Source organism: Protomyctophum parallelum (assembly GCF_964188405.1).
Source record: "Protomyctophum parallelum genome assembly, chromosome: 8".
Lineage (NCBI taxonomy): Eukaryota > Metazoa > Chordata > Actinopteri > Myctophiformes > Myctophidae > Protomyctophum > Protomyctophum parallelum.
This window is the reverse complement of record NC_139703.1, coordinates 19,831,355-19,850,038: the sequence shown is the minus strand read 5'-3', so window position 1 is coordinate 19,850,038 and position 18,684 is coordinate 19,831,355. Positions and strand designations below refer to the sequence as shown.

Sequence of the window (18,684 nt, the reverse complement as noted above, 5' to 3'; positions counted from 1 at the left end):
AGTGGACATTAAGGTTCTATAGGAGTTGTCTTGTTGTACTGCACTGGGGTCAGTTGGTTAAACAAGTGGACATTAAGGATCTATAAGAGTTGTCTTGATGTACTGCACTGGGGTCAGTTGGTTAAACAAGTGGACATTAAGGTTCTGTATAGGAGTTGTCTTGTTGTACTGCACTGGGGTCAGTTGGTTAAACAAGTGGACATTAAGGATCTATAAGAGTTGTCTTGTACTGCAATGGGATCAGTGTGTTGAATTGAGTTGGTTGAATTGATTTTTTAATTTTTGAGTGGTGCAACTCGTATACGGAGTAACGGAGCTATGTGTGTCCCTGGCTTGCTGGCTGTGTCCCTGTGTCCGAGCACGAAAATAGCATTTGGTTTGTTTTCACAATCAAGTGCACTGTTGCGCAGCCTAACACAAACACATATTAACTGTTTATATGATGAGTTTGGGTGTGACAGTACAGTACAGTTACAGTAGAGGGACCCCCTGGGGACCCCCACACAGTAACTGTCATTTTCCAACCGTTTCGGACACGGGCAGCTCGCCGGAACCGGGCTGGCACCCTGGGTGTGTTCATGTGGAAGTTCTGGGGACCCCCCAGGGACCCCCACACGGAGTTGCATCACTCAGTTCATTAGATTTTTTTAAATGCATGCATCAATGTGTCTGACTCGTTATGGTTTCAAATAAATATGCAAATTAAACCAAAACATGTTCCATTTCTGGATGTATTCCTTACAATTGTGTTTTTCATCTAAAGGATAAGAGAAAATGCTATCTGAAATAGATTAGATGGAATCATGGAAACATAACTGCTGATAAAAAAGTAAAGGGCTAAAATAATTTTCCGACTAAAACTAGAATAAATTGTCAGACTAAAACTAGACTAAAATGCCAATAGTTTTTGTTGACAAATAAATAAATAATAATTTATAATAATTTTATTAGTCGACTAAAACTAGACCAAATAAAAAAAGGATGAGTTCGACTAAATATGATAAAAACTAACTAACTGATTGAAACTGGACTAAGACTGAGACTAAATTAAAAAATAGCCGACAAAAACAACACTGACCAGAAGTGGACATGCTTCATGGCTGTCTCTATATTTACACTGATTCTTCCTGAGCCGTGCACTCGGTAAACCATGTCCTATGCATTCATATTCATGCAATTAGTGTTCTGTTCATTGATATGCAGTAAATAATGGTGTTGCTGTTCACTGTGTGTTGACATGTGTGTTGTTTACATTGTTACATTACCACATTACAATATGGTAGATTATATTGTTACATTACCACAGTACAATATGGTAGATTATATTGTTACATTACCACAGTACAATATGGTAGATTATATTGTTACATTACCACAGTACAATTTGGTAGATTCTATTGTTACATTACCATAGTGCAATATTGTAGATTCCACAGTGTTTACATTCTACATAGTTTTGTTGCCTTATAGCCTTAAACCCTTTTATAACTGGGGAAATTAATATTGGTAATGTTTGTGTTTGTTTTAATAAAGTTTTCAACACTACAGGTTCTCTATGTGTACTTTATCAGCTTGTAGATCTGTTTTTCGCTTGTTTTCTGTTTCATTTCTATTTCACAGTAGGTAGAATGGGTACATTTCATTATTTCACAGTAACCAAACTGACACTCCAGATCCTTATGGGGCAGATTACATAATATACAACATAAAATAAAATACACCATTAGGCCTGTGACAGGAGACACATGTACCTATAGGCCTACTTGAAGAGCTGGGATTGTCTTCTACTCCAGGCTCTAGAAACAAACTGGGCTGTCCTAAATACTTAATAATTAAATAACCAGTCTAACTTCTGTCCATCATCTTCCCAGAATAGATCAGGATTTCTTTGTTGCATTACCTCAAACAGTGGAAACCTCAAATCATCATACAGGGTACAATAAAACAAAATGAAATAGATTTTCCACATCATTTAGGTCACATAAAATACATAATCTATTCTCTTCTGGGACCGTTGAAAACCGCCCTACGTCAATAGCCAGAGGCAGGATACCAGTTCTCAGCTGGGCACACAATGACCGCTGGTTTCTGGTTAGAAAGGTTTTGACATACAGTTCAGTACCAAAACACTGCTTCATCTGGACATATGATCTAAGTTTTGGTTTAGACCATAATAATGTCATTTGACCATTTAACTTTGTAATTACTAAATAGTTTGATATTGATATTACCACAAAGCATATTCTGAAAGATATAAGACAGATCTGCCTCTCTAAAAATAGAAAAAACGTCCTTCATCCAGGGGCCATTGTGTGCCTTATCCCAATTGAATACCTTTTTTGTTAACCTATCTTCTGGCAGATTAATGAGACGATTCCACTAGCGGATCACTTCTCCCTTTTCCCTTTTTACAATTCAGAACTAGTATATTCATATGGTCCCTGTACCCAACATGGTGTACAATTCTCAATGCTCTTTTCTGGAGTATACATAACAGTTGTTCTATAAGCATTCCTCCAAACCTCAGTAAATAAAATATGGGATAGGGCACTACAAGTGAACATTGAACAATATAAAATATACATATAACAAACCAAGCAGAATATAGGCTTTGCTGCCATCTTGTGGTGACAACGGGACATAGCAGAATACATCACACATTCCTGTTCACACTTTAAATTGTATGAGTGAAGCTTATGTGAAACATAACTATAAATATTGCTAGCGTTTCTAATGACTCACTGGATTCTTGTTGAGAGTTATTAATTTTGAATAAAATAATAATAATAATTTATGTTTTTCTTGTTGATAATATTAATTGGTGTCAACATTAACATTTACTCCAGTAGGCTACTGTAAACTACTTCAGTAAAATTCTGAGGTATTTGTTTTACGTCACTGGAGTATTTCCAATTGTTTGTACTTGTGCAAAAGACTACTTTTTACTACACTAGCATTATTTGAAAACTTTAGTTACTTATAGTTACTACAATATTTTTTATATTATTATTACACAACATACATTGGTTGAACATTGTACATTGGAGATTTATTCCTCTTGGAAAAGCCAACGATGGTGGCACTCCGTTTAATCAGACAGAGAATGAACAACACAAAACTTGTCGCAGAGGTAAATACGTCAACACCTTGGAGGTGTGTTTCTTCACTCTTAAAGGTAACACACTATGCATTGCATTAAAGGAAAATACTGCCTATGGTAAGAGGAACAACCATATTAAACATGGGCAAGAACGCAGTTAATTATACAATTATACCACAATATAGATAATCAATACAAGAGAAGAATATACAGTCACTCTCATCCAGGGTGCCCAAAAGGTAGATCGCGATCTACCAGTAGATCACAAAGGCTGTACAGGTAGATCACAGGATATGTCCCTAAAGAATATTTAATTCTAATTTTATTCACAACATAATTATAAAAAACTATTTTTAGAATATGCCACTTGAGTTACGTGTCATAGCTGGCTCATGCTATGGCAAAGATTGGGAGGCAGGAGACAGCGCAACAGTATAAGAAACTGTATTTATTATATATAAGGCTAGACATTAACTTAATGAACTGAACTATAACATAACATAATCAAGCAACAGGTATGAGGTGTGGAGTCAGTGAATCAGTGGTGTAGGTGTGGTGCATGTGTGGATGGAAAGAATAATCAAACATAAATGAACGGAGACATGGAGTCTGAAGCAGGGAGTGGAGGCAGCAGGTCTGCCTCCTCTGGATCTCTGCGTGTGAATGGCAGGGACCTTCCTTTTATAGCTCACTGGAGGCACCGGGCCCAGGTGCTCTCCAATGAGCAATCAAGACTTGATTTATTGACAAAAGGGGCCTGTAAGCTCAAACTCACAATGCAATATTTTGTTTTCAACAGTGTTGCTGTGCACAAATGTCTGTAGCATTACACATTTAAAACAAAAAAACTATTAGATTTCTCCCCCTCTATTTCCCATTCCAAGTGCATGTGTTCTATATATTTGATGTATTCCTGAATACACGGCCATAGATTGCATGATTTGTATCCATAGACTTTCAGTTAGCCGCGGCAGAACGACGGCATAAATGCGGTCAGCGCCGACTTGGGAGTCAGATATGGTCCTCTACTTTCAGATCCATATGAAAGTTCTGGCATAAAATGTTTGTTTAGTCAAATATCTCCACGTTTTCTAGACGCAATTTGCAACTCTAGATTTCTTTTTAATAATGGGATGAATCCATTGACTCCCCATTCATCCAAAACTGTAGGCCAAACTTGAATTATCAACTTTCAATCTGCAAAGCTTTTGTTTCATAAAGATCCACCGTAGACAAGCTATGAGCTACTTTCTGTCCAAAATATACAGCGTATTCCGAGCCGCCATGTTTTCATAATTCTTACGACGGCCATCAAATAATTTGTGTGAGGGAAGCGCTAGTTTAATAGAACGCCGTGCGGGACTGGGTGTCGCCTGCGTCATCTTTACGCAGGTAAAACAAGCGCTCTCCCACACAAATTGTTTGACGGCTGGTCATGCACACTTAGTAAACATGGGCGCTCGGAATATTCTAGGTAGCTCATAACACGTCGGTAGATTGTTATGAAACAAAATCTTTGCAGTTTGAAAAAGGATAATTTAAGCTTGCCCTATACAGCTGCAATGTTGGTGAGTTTAACGTTTAATACAAGCAGATCGCAGATGCAGTTTCTAGGTGAAAGTGATTTTTTGACGTGCCATAACCTGCCATTGAGCCTCATTATAAATTTCTCAAAATTGAAAGCACTATATTTCGAAAACTATAAAACATTTTGAAGATTATTTTTCAGGTAAACATGTCCACCATGAGATTAACCTAGATAGGTTTGAATCTTAGAGTATATATGAATAGAGACGGCACCGGATTTCTCCTCTCATCCACTTGCATTAAGTTGCTCAAAAGCGCATGAGGCGATTTCACTCCTCCTTCCGGTTAGGAACAGAGTGCATTCTGGTAAGAATTGGGCCAAATCGTGAACGCGCTGTGCCGTTGACTATCATTGCATGCGTCCACGTATGAAACAGCATTCACGTGTCATCATGAACGTGCGCAATGATAGTCAACGGACCAGAATTGGCCCAGCGCTGCAATACCAAATTCGGCCACTATGTCCATTTCGCCTCAGGGTTTCCTCCGGGTGCCGTCTCTATATTCATATATACTCTAAAGTTTGAATGGGGTTTCTAGGTGTAAGTATGTAGGACTAGTAGCATGCCAAAGTTTGTGCTATTGCCATTGAGAATGCATTGGGAGTTTAAGTTAAATAATTCAGAAACTACAAAACATTTCAAAGTAAAAGGTTCCATCACGTGTCTCCACAGTAAGCTGAATTATAAAAAGTGTGAATGGAGTTTATAGGTGAAAGTGGGTTGAGAACCCCTGGTGTAGGCTACTCAACATGTCCGGGTTCACAATAGGGCTCTATGGGCTGGCAAGTAGACTATTACACGTGTGCAGCCAGAGGTCCTCAAAGGCCTTGTCCACACGTAGGTTTTTATATGCGTTTTGGGGGGTTCGCCCACACGCAAACGCGTTTTTGGTCCATATAAACGCATCTTTTGGAAAACTCCTGCCACAGTGTATTTTTTTTAAACTCCGCCTGTGTGTTCCCTGTGTGGACAATGTAAACAGAGTTTTGCATGGGTCTTGCCATTGGTCATATGGACAGAGAGATTTAAAAAAACGTGTCGTATGGACAGAGAGAAAAAAGAAAACGAAAATGAAAAAGCTACATTTATGTAGGTGTGGATGAAGCCAAAGTGTGGTCCCAAATTTGTGGAACCATATGGACCCTTATAGGTCTATAACTCTGAGAGTGTACAAATGGAACCAAATTCCATTTGTACACTCTCAGAGTTAAATTAACATTGATTTTACAATAAAAAATCAGGGAGATACAAATGCTATTAAATGGGGGTCCGTAGCCATATCAAACTGGGGAATCACTGCTAGAGCCGTAAAACTATTCTCTTATGGGGGGGTCCCTGGCATATCCCTTCAAACGGGGGCCCACGGGGTAATTAGTGTCAATTTGGGGATCCATGAAAAAGTTTGGGAACCACTGTCCTATAAGCAACACCACTTGGTAACCGCATGAGTTCATTAGGTGACCAGCTCAACCATGAGTTCATGAGGTGACCATGCTTTATTGTATTGTCCTGAATGTATGCATTGACCTGAGCAAAACTAATTTCCCTTGCGGATAATAAAGACATCTAATCTAATCTCAACCATGATACCAATAAAAGACAGACACAGGTATTATTTACCATTCTTGATATTGTTTTTCATTGTCAGTTCATTTTTAATTAAAGATCAAAGCTGTACATATCGTGTCTAAATTCCGATTCAAGCTCAGTGCAGTTTAGCAATGCCTGCAAATGAAAAAAAAAAAAAAAAGAGAAGAAAAGGCAGAGGTGATCACAACCAGAAATATATATATACAAAGGTCAAAATATATACAGAACAGGAGATATCTGTCTCTCTCTAGCGCACCATAACAGAGTGAATTGACTCCACCGTTGAATTCAGCTCAGAGCGTTCCTTACAATGCATACATGGTACAAAGAAATTGCTTATTTTGTCTCTTTACATTGATACAATATTAACATAGGAAAGCAGCATGGTGAAACCCCCCCCCCCCCAAAAAAAAAAAAAACAAAACAAAAAACAGACGTTCTTTTCTCAGCACTACCACATCAAAGGCTCAAACATAAAAAATATAAATCTCTTTGTAACCTACAGTCTTTCCATGTATGTAATGAAATAAGCTCTCTATATCGGTCTGCAGGTCTGACTTCACTTCTGAAGCTATTGTTATCATGTTCAAATATAGCAAACCGTGTTTAAACTAAACAGGTCTCTTAAAGTGTGACTTTCCCATAAATGATATCCCGAGGCTGGCAACAGCACCCAGTACTGTAGCCTTTATATCAATGTTTCCGTGGGTCAATTTTTAACACATTATTTTAAAAATATAAGTATTTTAAACTGTAGCAATAATAGGGCTTAAGTGGTTCATCTTTTTAAGTTTGGGTCCCAGGAAGACACCAATGGCCCCATCCGAAATGGCATACAAACCAGTGGCTTGCCATCAGGTCTGCTTATTAGAAGCGTATTTGGGCTTGTATTTCTGTAAATACAGGTTTAAAAAGGTTTGCATTTTTGTCTTTTTTAGCTCGTTTCTAAAGTGTAGTTTCTTATTTGGGTTTGCTTCCCAATATGAAACCCAGTGGTTGTCAAACATAATCATGTCAAGGTACCCCGAAATTATATGCATTTTATTCACAGACCCCATCCATCTAAAAGTATTGGTGGTATACTACCGTGTTCTTTTTGTAAATAACAGCTCACAGGCTTGTTAGCTTGTAGATCGGCTATTTTCAAATATCCAATTCTCATCTGGCCTATAATTGCATCTTTTGGGCTTGTTTCCATAGACCAGGTTGATGACAACATTGATACTAACATATCGTCTAGTATCCCACATTACGCTTTTGTATGTGCGATTTTCCGAAAGCTTAGTGTATAGCTACTACATAGTACGTGTGATGCATACTAAGGCCCCGTACAACATTGCATACTAACATACTATTTAGTATGCGAGTATGTCCGGAAGCTTATTAGCTACTTAGTTGGCTACCTGAGTTTGCATACTAAATTCAGGTGATTTTGTAGTATTTAACAGTGGACACTACTGCGGCTAGAAATATCCCACAATGCAATGCAGTAGTTTCCCCGCTTCCATTAAAAACGGCGATAGCGGACTCCGGGGGGAACAAAGGCTGTCGTTAATAACTCTCTAATTTAAGCGATTTCAGCTCTACTGTATGTCGAACAGCAATGTACAAAGTTGTATAGTACAGTATATGTAGTACTAAACAGTAGGCTGAAGATAGCGTATGTATTAAGTTCGGACGCAACCCGAATTTCACTTTCGGGCCTCAAGCTATAACATTTGGGAAACACTGCGTATGCGTGACGCTGCTGCATATAGACAGGTTATTTAATTCCGTCACAGCAGGTTGGATGGGGGGACGAGTTTCACACATCTCCTAGAACTTGGATGGGGCGATGCCCTGTGCAGCATGGTGGCGAGGGAGACACAGCTGATAAGAACACGGCCATTACTATACATCAAAGGCTTTCGCTCCAGTCTTTCACAGTGCTCGTTAAGCCTAATTTATACTTCTGAAAATAGCCAAGCTATAAAACGTGTAGATCTGCTATCTTTTTGTAGAGGGGACACCATTGTACAAACAAAGTATTAAATTAAGGTTTACGAAATGAATACATGTCCCTTCGCTGAGCTGTTGAAAATATTAAGACACAGGAACTTCACAGACTAAACTGAACTAACCGTTCTTCATAATCTTGACATATGTTTCTTTATATTTTATTTTTTTTCTTCCAAGAAATTGGCTTGGGCCACTTAATTCACTCACAGCCATATAGCAGACACAGCAAAGAAAAACATACCAAGAGGTCAACTGATACTAAAATGAGGGATGGAGTAATTCACCCCTCCCACCATAGACTCACAGTATCTATGCCAATGACAGCAATTATTGTTGTGTAAAAAAAAAAGAAAGAAAAACCCACTTAACAGTAGATTTTAAACCTCATTCGCACAAATGCCACGCACAGTTCATTGTTGATTCTCCCTCCCATCCCCTCCACTTTTGCCTGAGAACTATACTCTCGAATAATGTCATCATTTTGTATCGGCAGCACAGTTAAAAAAAATAATAATAATAATTTTGCCTTATAGCTGAGAATGAGAGGAAAGTTGTTATATTATTAAAGACGTCTAATTTACATGTGTTAGTGAGCTTTGAGTGGCATCACCTTGCTTGCAGTGTTAATTTAGTCTAAAACGAAAAATGTTCGTCGACTACCTTTTTTCACTGAGGAAAACTAAATGGAAACGAAATAAAAAACTAAGCTATGATGACTAAACCTAAGACTAAATATATTGAATATTTCGTCAACGAATAAAAACTAGACTAAAATGTTAGGAAGGGTTGTAATGGACAAGAGATCCAGTATGAGTCATTTACACTTTGTTGCATGCTGAAAATAGCAGATCTACAAGCTCACAACGCGTCGCAGCACGACGTGTTGTGAACTTGTAGATGCAGCAAGTGTACAGTCAGTCATTTCGACGGCATCAAGGCCCACCAAAATACATTTTAGTCGACTAAATCAACCGTAGATTTAGTAGACTAAAATCTTATGATATTTAGTCGACTAAAACTAGACTAAAATGTGTCTAAAACTAAATGAAAACTATTCAAGAGACTATGACTAAAACTAAAATCAAAATGTGTGTCTCACGCTATCCACTTTGAAATGATCACAGTAAGAGAGCACAAATAAAACCATAAAGAATGATTACTGATTATCGATTCGAGGAAGCAATCTGATTGGTTGAAACAGCCTTCTAGCCGTGGTTCAAACGAGCACCACTCCACACCTAATCAAAACAAATAATTCAGCTGCTATGTTCTCCCAGAGCGTAGCAAACTAGCTATTTTCTTGGGACATTTGTGACATTTGTTTCTTGGGACATTTGTGCAACTTCTGCGTTGCTTTCGGAACTCACCCTGCGGGCGAGTTCCTGCAGCATCGCAGGCATGCAATAATGACGTTAGACCACCCCCTCTCGTGTAATATTTCTTAATTACACCACAGCGTCAAATGTGTGTTCTTGTGTGTGCAATAACACTTGTACTGTATTATCATCTGGCATTGTGGGAAAAGCCTTATCAATCCTAAAGATCCTAACTCGTACTATGCATACTGTATAATGATGGTGAAGGACATATTTTTGTTGAGCATAAGAACAGCATGGTCAAGTGAAGATATACTGTATATGGAATAAAGTCCATACTGTAGATAGATAACAAGCTGGATAGTAGTACATGCTTTTAGAATGGCATATATACTCTTGCAAGTTTAGTGAGAGTGACTCACTCGGGAAAAAAAAAAAAAAAAGATACACAGAATACCTTTGGCTCAAGCCACGTGAAATGTCACTGGGTGGACAAGTCCTCACCAGTGTTCCGCATGCACGCACGCACACACGCGCGTGCGCGCGCGCGCACACACACACACACACACACACACACACACTCTGATCCCCCCACACCAACCTCCAGGACATACAGTAGTGCACCGTTTCCCCAAACTGTGGGTCGGGACCCATTTGTGGGCCGCACATATTTATGGGTCCCTGTATTTTTTGTATTATTATTATTATTATTTCAAATAATAAGGCAAGAGGAGGAGGAGGAGAGATGTTCAGACAGAGAGTAGAGACATGTCATGCTGCATCATGGGGTATAGGGAAGACAGGAGGATCTGGTGAGGCGTTGTGTGAAGTTAGACATACCGACATACAGTCAGACCCACCATGTGTCAGACACCAAAACCTGTATCTCACAGGGAAGCCACGGGTGATTTTTAACCCGCCGCACAGGTGATTTTTAACCCGCCGCACGGGTGCTTTTTAACCCGCCGCACGGGTGATTCTTAAACCGCCACACAGGCGATTTTGAACCCGTCGCACGGGTGCTTTTTAACCTGCAGCACGAGTGATTTTTAACCCGCCGCACAGGTTTGTCTGACTGTTGGTATGTCCACCAACCAACGTATGCGACCGGATGACCCCAGGATGATTTCAAGGCTATATATAGCTCTTCAGACGAGAAGAAGGGATCACGAAGGGACCCCAAACTGTTTTACGTCCAATTTTATACACCGTTGCACAACGTACCGTATAGCATAAATCAAGCATTCGAACGAGAAACAAACAAAGAAAAAGGTCTGGGTCGCCCCTTACAGTGCAATGATGATGTATAGGTTACAGTTAACACCCAACCCCCCCCCCCCCCCCCCCACAGCTCCTCCAAATATGATTGTGTAAGCCTGGTAAAGGAGGCTCTTTGCACCGATCAATGTCACAGCACTCAAATGCGCAGTGGTTGGAAAGGTAACTATTTTGAGGTATATTTGTACTTTGTACTACTCGAGTACTTCACATTTTCTGTACTTTCAGTTCTACGCCACTACATTTCAGAGGCAAATGTTGTTACTTTTTTCTCTGCTACAATTATTTGACGTTAGTTACTAGTTACTTTGTCAATTTTTATTATTATTACAAAACATACATTTTAGCACTTCAGCCCTACAGTAGCCTGTATACATTTCCAGCCATTTGAAAATAGCCAATCTACAAGCTCCTAGATCGGCTATTTTCAAAAGAGTTTTATGCATTTGAAAACATGAAATGGTACAATCTGCATAATGAGTACTTCCTACTTTCGGTACTTTTAATTCCATTTAGATTTTTGAGAACTCCGGGCTTTTACTTGTAACAGAGTACGTCTACATTGCAGTATTGGTACTTTTACTTGAGTAAAACATGTGATGAGTACTTTTTTCCACTGCTGCAAACAGGGCTGTTGGAGAGTCGACTATAGAACAGACTTGTATACACCTGGGTGTTTGTAAACAGAACAGACAACAGAGTAACCCTTGTATATTCATAGAGCATGAACGTAATAAATGTTCCTTTTGAATGCATTCCTTTAAAAAAAAGAAAACAATAATAATAACAAAACAAAGTAAACAAAAAAAAGCAATAAGGAAAATAATATCTGGCTGCCAAGCAAGCGTGTGCTTATTTTTTTTCGTATTATCCCCCCCCCCCCCCACACACATACGGTAAAACTGATTTAACTATGAGCGCAAATCCCTAACAACCACCACTCTTCTTTGTTTTCTTTCTTTCTCGTTTAGTTTTTTCTCTCTCTTAAACTACTTTTGTCTGTCCGTCGCTTCCTCTCCTGTGGACTTCTCTCTCATCATCGTATCTCTGTTATAACTCTTAACGTGAGGTGGTCCTGGGTTGGCCCGTGAGGCGCGGCAGCCTGACTCATGCGGCCCAGGGTCTCATTATTCAGTAAAAAGCTCAAGCAAACAGAGGATCAGGCAAAAAGGCTGGGGGGGTGGGGGGGGCTCTGCAGGGGCGATGAGAGGGTGGGGGGGTGGGGCTGTGCCTCCGTCCGCGCGTTAGGAGCGGTAGTCCTTTTTACTGTACGGCTTGTTCCCCAGGATGCTGTCCACCTCGTGAGTAATGGACGACGACAACTTGGGAAGAACCTGCAGGCGTGACAATATGAGAGAGAGAGAGAGAGAGAGAGAGAGGGAGAGGGAGAGAGAGAGAGAGAGAGAGAGAGAGAGAGAGAGAGAGAGAGAGTCAATATTCACTGCAAAGCAAGGGTCACCAACAGACTTGGTCTTGTCCGTGTGGCACATGTTTGATGTTCTGTTTTACACTCCACTATAATGTTCTTATTTTGAGTCATAACACCCACTTACTGAATGTCAAGTCTCCAGGCAGAACAGTGGCACATTAGGAGTCCACTAAGTACTAGTGGTTCTCAAAATGATTCATTTGCAAAGACCCCCTTAAGGCTTCACTCACACCTGCACAACAGATTGTTGTATAGCTGAGAATTCCGGGCTTTTACTTGTAACAGAGTACGTCTACATTGCAGTATTGGTACTTTTACTTGAGTAAAACATGTGATGAGTACTTTTTTTCCACCGCTTCAAACAGTGCAACAATGTTGTATGCTAGACGTGAAGGTGTGAGTGAGGCCTAACTCTGAGTGTGTTCAAATGGAACCAAATGGACCCTGACGGGTCCATTCGAACACAGTTACAGATGTGTTATAGTCATTCAGGGCGATCTATGTATGTGTTTCTGGTCACAATATTGGCCACTCATTCTGTATGTCCGTGGCAAAGATGGAATGTTGACAAAAATGTCCACCATAAGCCACCATGGTGCTCAAACGGTGCGCAGCCTTGCTGAGCCACACAATTAAGTCCAGGTGTGTCTCCAGAGGAGGAGTTTTTTTTTTGCCAGGTGCTTGAAAAGAATCCCGACCTACATTCACTAGTATCACTACTACCTCTAGTAGTGACCGTAGTAGAAACCTTTTCCTTGATTGTCTGCCTCGTCTCCAGGCTGCCTCCTGTGAGCCAATGGGAGACTTATACCCATAACACCCATATACTCCGAACGCCTCTTCTAAGCCAATGGGAGACTTATACCCATAAAATCCATATTCCGAATGCAGCAACGTGAAGCCGTGAGCTGATAGGCAGAGGCTGTGGCACATTATGACTGAATTAATTATGACACATTATTATAGGAATTTTTTTAATAGGCGATCAGCTATACTGTACTTGCTATGAATCCAGGAATGCTGTGAGATTTCCACTTGCCCATTGGTGTAACTCGGGCACAAAAAAAAAGTTGACCGGGAAGGCCTTTGATCATTAGCGACGAACGCACTCATATCATGTCTATCAGCGCTGAAAGTAGAAGGGATATACCGTAACTCCTGTGGTAATCGGAGGATAGCATTTAAAGTAGAAGGGATACCGTAACTCCTGTGGTAATCAGAGCATAGCATTAGATATTAGAAGGGATACCGTAACTCCTGTGGTAATCGGAGAATAGCATTTAAAGTAGAAGGGATACCGTAACTCCTGTGGTAATCAGAGAATAGCATTAGATATTAGAAGGGATACCGTAACTCCTGTGGTAATCGGAGCATAGCATTTAAAGTAGAAGGGATACCGTAACTCCTGTGGTAATCAGAGCATAGCATTAGATATTAGAAGGGATACCGTAACTCCTGTGGTAATCGGAGCATAGCATTTAAAGTAGAAGGGATACCGTAACTCCTGTGGTAATCAGAGCATAGCATTAGATATTAGAAGGGATACCGTAACTCCTGTGGTAATTGGAGCATAGCATTTAAAGTAGAAGGGATACCGTAACTCCTGTGGTCATCGGAGCATAGCATTTCAGAAATGAAATATCAAATGCACTGAGGGAGCAATGAGACGTGCACACATGAGCGCACACACGGCACGTGTGTAAATACGATGACTCTGTACTGCGCACACGTGTACACACACACACGCACGCACACACACACACACACACACACACACGGCAATCCAAGAACTGAGAGGAAATGGAAAAAAGCAACCACCTCAGGCCAGACATAATGTGATGAGAACACATCACCCCCCCCCCCCCGTGGACTGAGAATCCCATTAAACGAGTGCATCTCACGAGGGAAAGGAAGCAGTGAGCGGCCTCCAGCTACTCCTCAGACTGTCGACAGACACTCCGCTGACCTTATTAACTCGTACGCCATAAGACCACCCGAGCGTGTAACAAACACCACTGCCCAGGAGGCCACGCTGTCTTTCCAACACAGGGCAACGAGCAAGTCAGGTGCAGTGTTGTTTTTGGTTCACATTTTGGTTTTAGTCATATAGGGCTGTATTTTGCGTGTCTTAAGTACCAGGTCTTATTCCCTAACTTGAGTAAACTAAAGACCTGGAGGCGTGATCAATGCTCTTTGGACACTCCGAATAGCCAAATGGCATTGACCACGCCTCCAGGTCTTTAGTTTACTCAAGTTAGGGAATAAGACCTGGTACTTAAGACACGCAAAATACAGCCTATAGTCTCTTGAATAGTTTTCATTTAGTTTTTTAGTCACCTGGAATGTTTTAGTGTTAGTCTAGTTTTTAGTCGACTAAATCTACAGTTGATTTAGTCGAACAAAATGTATTTTGGCGGGCCTTGATGCCGTCGTAATGACTTCACTTTCACTATTTTCAGCATGCAACCAAGTGTAAAATGACTTGTACTGGATCTCTTGTCTACTGGTCCCTTCCTAACATTTTAGTCTAGTTTTTATTTGTTGACGAAATTGTCAGTATATTTAGTCTTAGTTTTAGTCATCATAGCTTAGTCTTCATTTAGTTTTCGTCAGTCTAAAAAGGAGTCTTAGTTTTAGTCGCCGAAATAAACACTGGTCAGGTGACACTTTTTTTTTTAAATTGTGACCTGAGCGGTGCAACTATACTTGTATTGTAAGTTACTGTACTGTATTGTACCGTCTGTACTGTGCACTGTACTATACTCCTTTATTGTACTGTACAGTACTATTGTAGCAATGCACAGCGTGAAGCTCAACAGCGTCACTTGAAGGTAGGTCACCCAGCGGTACTGCAGCTGTTCATACTCCAAACAGACATACTAATAGGGACACACGAGGCCAGTCATTGGAGCGGTGTGCACCGCTCAAAAAATAAATGAGCAAATGAGTACAAATGTGACATTGAACAAGAGACACAAGAACTCATATACACAGACAGACAGACAGACAGACAGACAGACAGACAGACACGATGTTGGTCTCACCTGTATGGCCCCCAGGTTCTCCATCAGCTGGTCGGTGCTAGACGCACCTAAAAGCACAGAACTCACTCCCTCGTTCCGTAGGCACCACGCTGTGGGAGACCGTAGACAACATTTACATGCCTGCTGCAGATAGATAACATGCACGCACGCACGCACGCACACTCACGCACTCACACACACTTGCACGCACACACAGGCACGAACACTTGTAGATGTACAAAAGAACACCACCCATGACATGGGGGACTGAAGCATTGGATAAATGGCAGCTGTCCGTTTTAGCTTAGGGGGGGGGGGGGGGGGGGGGCAGCAGCAATTTTATTTCACACCCTTTTGAAAGCTGTGAGAATGTATTAAAAAGTAAAGTAAAGTACAAATACCTCAGAACTGTACCACACCTATAAGTAAATGTTACGTATCTACTTTCCACCTCATGACTCACGTCTTCCGCCCACAGAGTAACATGGCCTGGCCCTGTAGTGCAAATGTCACATATCCTCCGTGAGCGCTTAACAAGCCTTTAGAACATGCCGTGTGACACACTGTCTCCTTGTTGTCGCTTGTTTTGCTGAGGGGTAATTCAATCGAATGGCCAGTCACCATCTCCTCTTCCTCCTCCTCCGACGACAAACTACTACTACTACAGGAGAGGAGATCAGGATCACCGCAGAGGATACACTGAATCACAAGACTGCCCCGGGCCTCAGGTAATCAAGGACTGCGCCTGCCAGCCAGCCAGTCACAGGCTAACATTTCACATCATTCACAATTCACTAGCCACTACTGTATGTTCACTCCCTTCACTTCATCTACTGCATTGACCACTTGAATCCTAGCGCCTGGGGTAGGGCTTTAAGCAACTAGTCGACTGTTCAACTAGTCGACTAGTAAATCCACTTAGTTGACCTCGTTGGTACTATACTAGTTCCATCAACAGTTGACACCTGCTGGCAAATTGTTATGATATGGGATTTGTGGACTGTTAATGGCCCCTATACATTGTAGGAGTTTTAATTAAAGTTGTCGGCGAGTCATCAGATCGTTATGTATTTCACACTACAGGAGTCTTTTTTTTTTAAATCGACTGTCATTAAATCTGTGTGGCTTTCACACTAAACGATTGGTCGCCGACTAGGGATCACACACTGCAAGAGTTGACCCAGATGTGATCCAGACCCGATACATAGGCTATAGGCTTCAAACATAATTTATTTTTTATTCCAATTCATTTTGACATTGCACGTACGTGCAGGATGCCGTGATACAAGCGCGAGACCGACACAGGACGCCGCCACCGCCCCGACAGCGTAATCGGAGCAAATATCGTGCAGTGTGTACGACTCATGACTCACAGTCCACAGGCAAATCAGAGCATTTGTTTGAGCCAGAAAACCCCAGACCACAACAAATCTACTATACTGTATGGGTGCAATTGAGCTCAGAAAACAAAAACAAAAAAGATTTGTTTTTTTACAAAAAACCTTTTCTATAGGTTTTTTTTCTATCACCATAGAAGGAAACGTGAGGTTTCCGTAACTACAGAGCGTTTCACAGCATTATACCGTTCCCTGCGTTCCTTCTTCGCCTGTTCCACTGCTTACGACCAAGCCTCAAAGTCAATTCCTTCAAACAGCGGCGGCATTACAGTATTTCATCTCCGCTTTAACTCGATATCACAGAGCCCCGCGCGCGCGGAGTGGCACTTGGGCGAGATGGTAAATCACGACACGTGCTTTGCTCATAGGACTGTCCTATGGATTTATAGTAATTGGGGGAGACCGGGCTGTCCGCTAATGGGCCGTGAAACCTTAATCTATGGCACAGCATTACCAGGAGGCGGATGGTGGCGGTGGGGTCGCATATTCACCCAGATGGGTTTGTGGAGTTCCCTCAGATTTACTCGGCGCTTCGCTCATCTCTGACGCTTTAACGGCCCAGCTGCCGGGAACGCCAGACTCGCACGCCTCTTCTTCTGACGGCGGATCAATAATGTTCACCGGGGTCGGATTTATGTCTGGTGTTGCATTTTACTGCTGATGTGGGGGGAAACCGGGACCCCCCCGCCCACCCCCCCCAAAGTAAAACACATACGCCAGAGAATGCAGCCAAGCACCAACCTGCATTTTGATGGAGAACCGTGACCACATACGTACATCTGCATACTGTAGATATTATGTCTGCTCTGTCGTGGATTCATTATACTGTAATTTCTATTTGCAACGCCTTTCTAAAAAAGTGACATATCTGCAGTATACAGATTCTCTAGCCTGGCTCCAGTCCTGAATCGCTAGCCACGGCCATTAAAAACAGTATGTTCTGGTGAGTTCGGTCTGGTGAATCGGTCTATGGCTCGTAGCAGATGATTGGCCATCAACGTAGTTTCAGCCCGATGACGTAAAACAACAAACATGGCTGCCCCCCCACAGTGGTAACTTGCGACTTGTATCGATCTGGCTAGTAAGTCGCCCAACGATAAATAATTTCTTTACAGAAACGACAGGTTTTTTAGAAATATCATCAACCGGCATGTTACACCGCGTTTGTTTACAAGGTAGTAGCGCTCGCTGACTGTGTTTGTTTGGTTAGCATCCGGGTTAGCCACAATGATTGACAACGACGTCATCTGCTTTCCTACTATTTTGATTGGTTGGTGTGAATGAACCAATCGGGGAAGACTGCAGCTTTGGCAATGCCCATCCCAGGAACCGCTGCCGCGGGAAGGGCCTTCTGTCTGAATAATGAAGTGAAACAAAATGAAAATTCTGACCAGGCACGCGCAGAGAGTGTTAGAGGCAGGGGCTGAAATCCCATAAGAGGGCACTTATGGACAAAAATAGCAGATCTACAAGCTCACAATGTGTTGCGCTGTGACGCATTGAGAGCTTGTAGATCTGCTATTTTCTACTATTAGCTACTGGAGATGCAGTGTGTATATACTGTACGACATGGATTTCGAAACAAATTAGTTCAACGCAAAATGCTGCGCTCAAGTTCAGGAGACTGAACTTTTCAATTCTCCTGAATGCCTTCCGGTATATGGTATGGAAAGGAGAGGAGGGCAATTGCATTTATTTCACCATGTAGTAAATGCTGCATTCATTTGTGGTCTGGTTAAAGGGCAGTTGTTTTACAGACGGGTAAAAGGGCAGGGGCTGAAGCCCCCTTTGACGTCTATGTGTGCACGTCCCTGCTTCTGACTGTGCGTCAGGCTAGAAACTCTAGAAACTGACACACACGCACAGCACAACACAACACACACACACACACACACACACACACAAACACACACAAACAGGCACACCAGACCAGCAGACGTGGGGAGGGGGGAACCCTCGGCCCT

The 18,684-nt window shown here is 41.6% G+C and overlaps 1 protein-coding gene across 3 annotated transcripts in view; it reads right to left on the bottom strand.

Moving 5' to 3' along the window:
- Window positions 1-10,946: 10,946 nt before the first annotated feature.
- The window catches only part of kcnab2a (potassium voltage-gated channel subfamily A regulatory beta subunit 2a), a 178,362-nt gene continuing 170,624 nt past the window's right edge, over window positions 10,947-18,684 (bottom strand). For all 3 annotated transcript variants that reach the window (XM_083771443.1, XM_083771444.1, XM_083771442.1), the window contains 2 exons: window positions 15,345-15,433; window positions 10,947-12,205 (listed from right to left, as the gene is read on the bottom strand). In XM_083771443.1, the coding sequence (XP_083627569.1) occupies window positions 12,116-12,205; window positions 15,345-15,433 (179 nt within the window). In that variant the 3' untranslated portion in view covers window positions 10,947-12,115. The remainder of the gene's footprint in view (window positions 12,206-15,344; window positions 15,434-18,684) is intronic.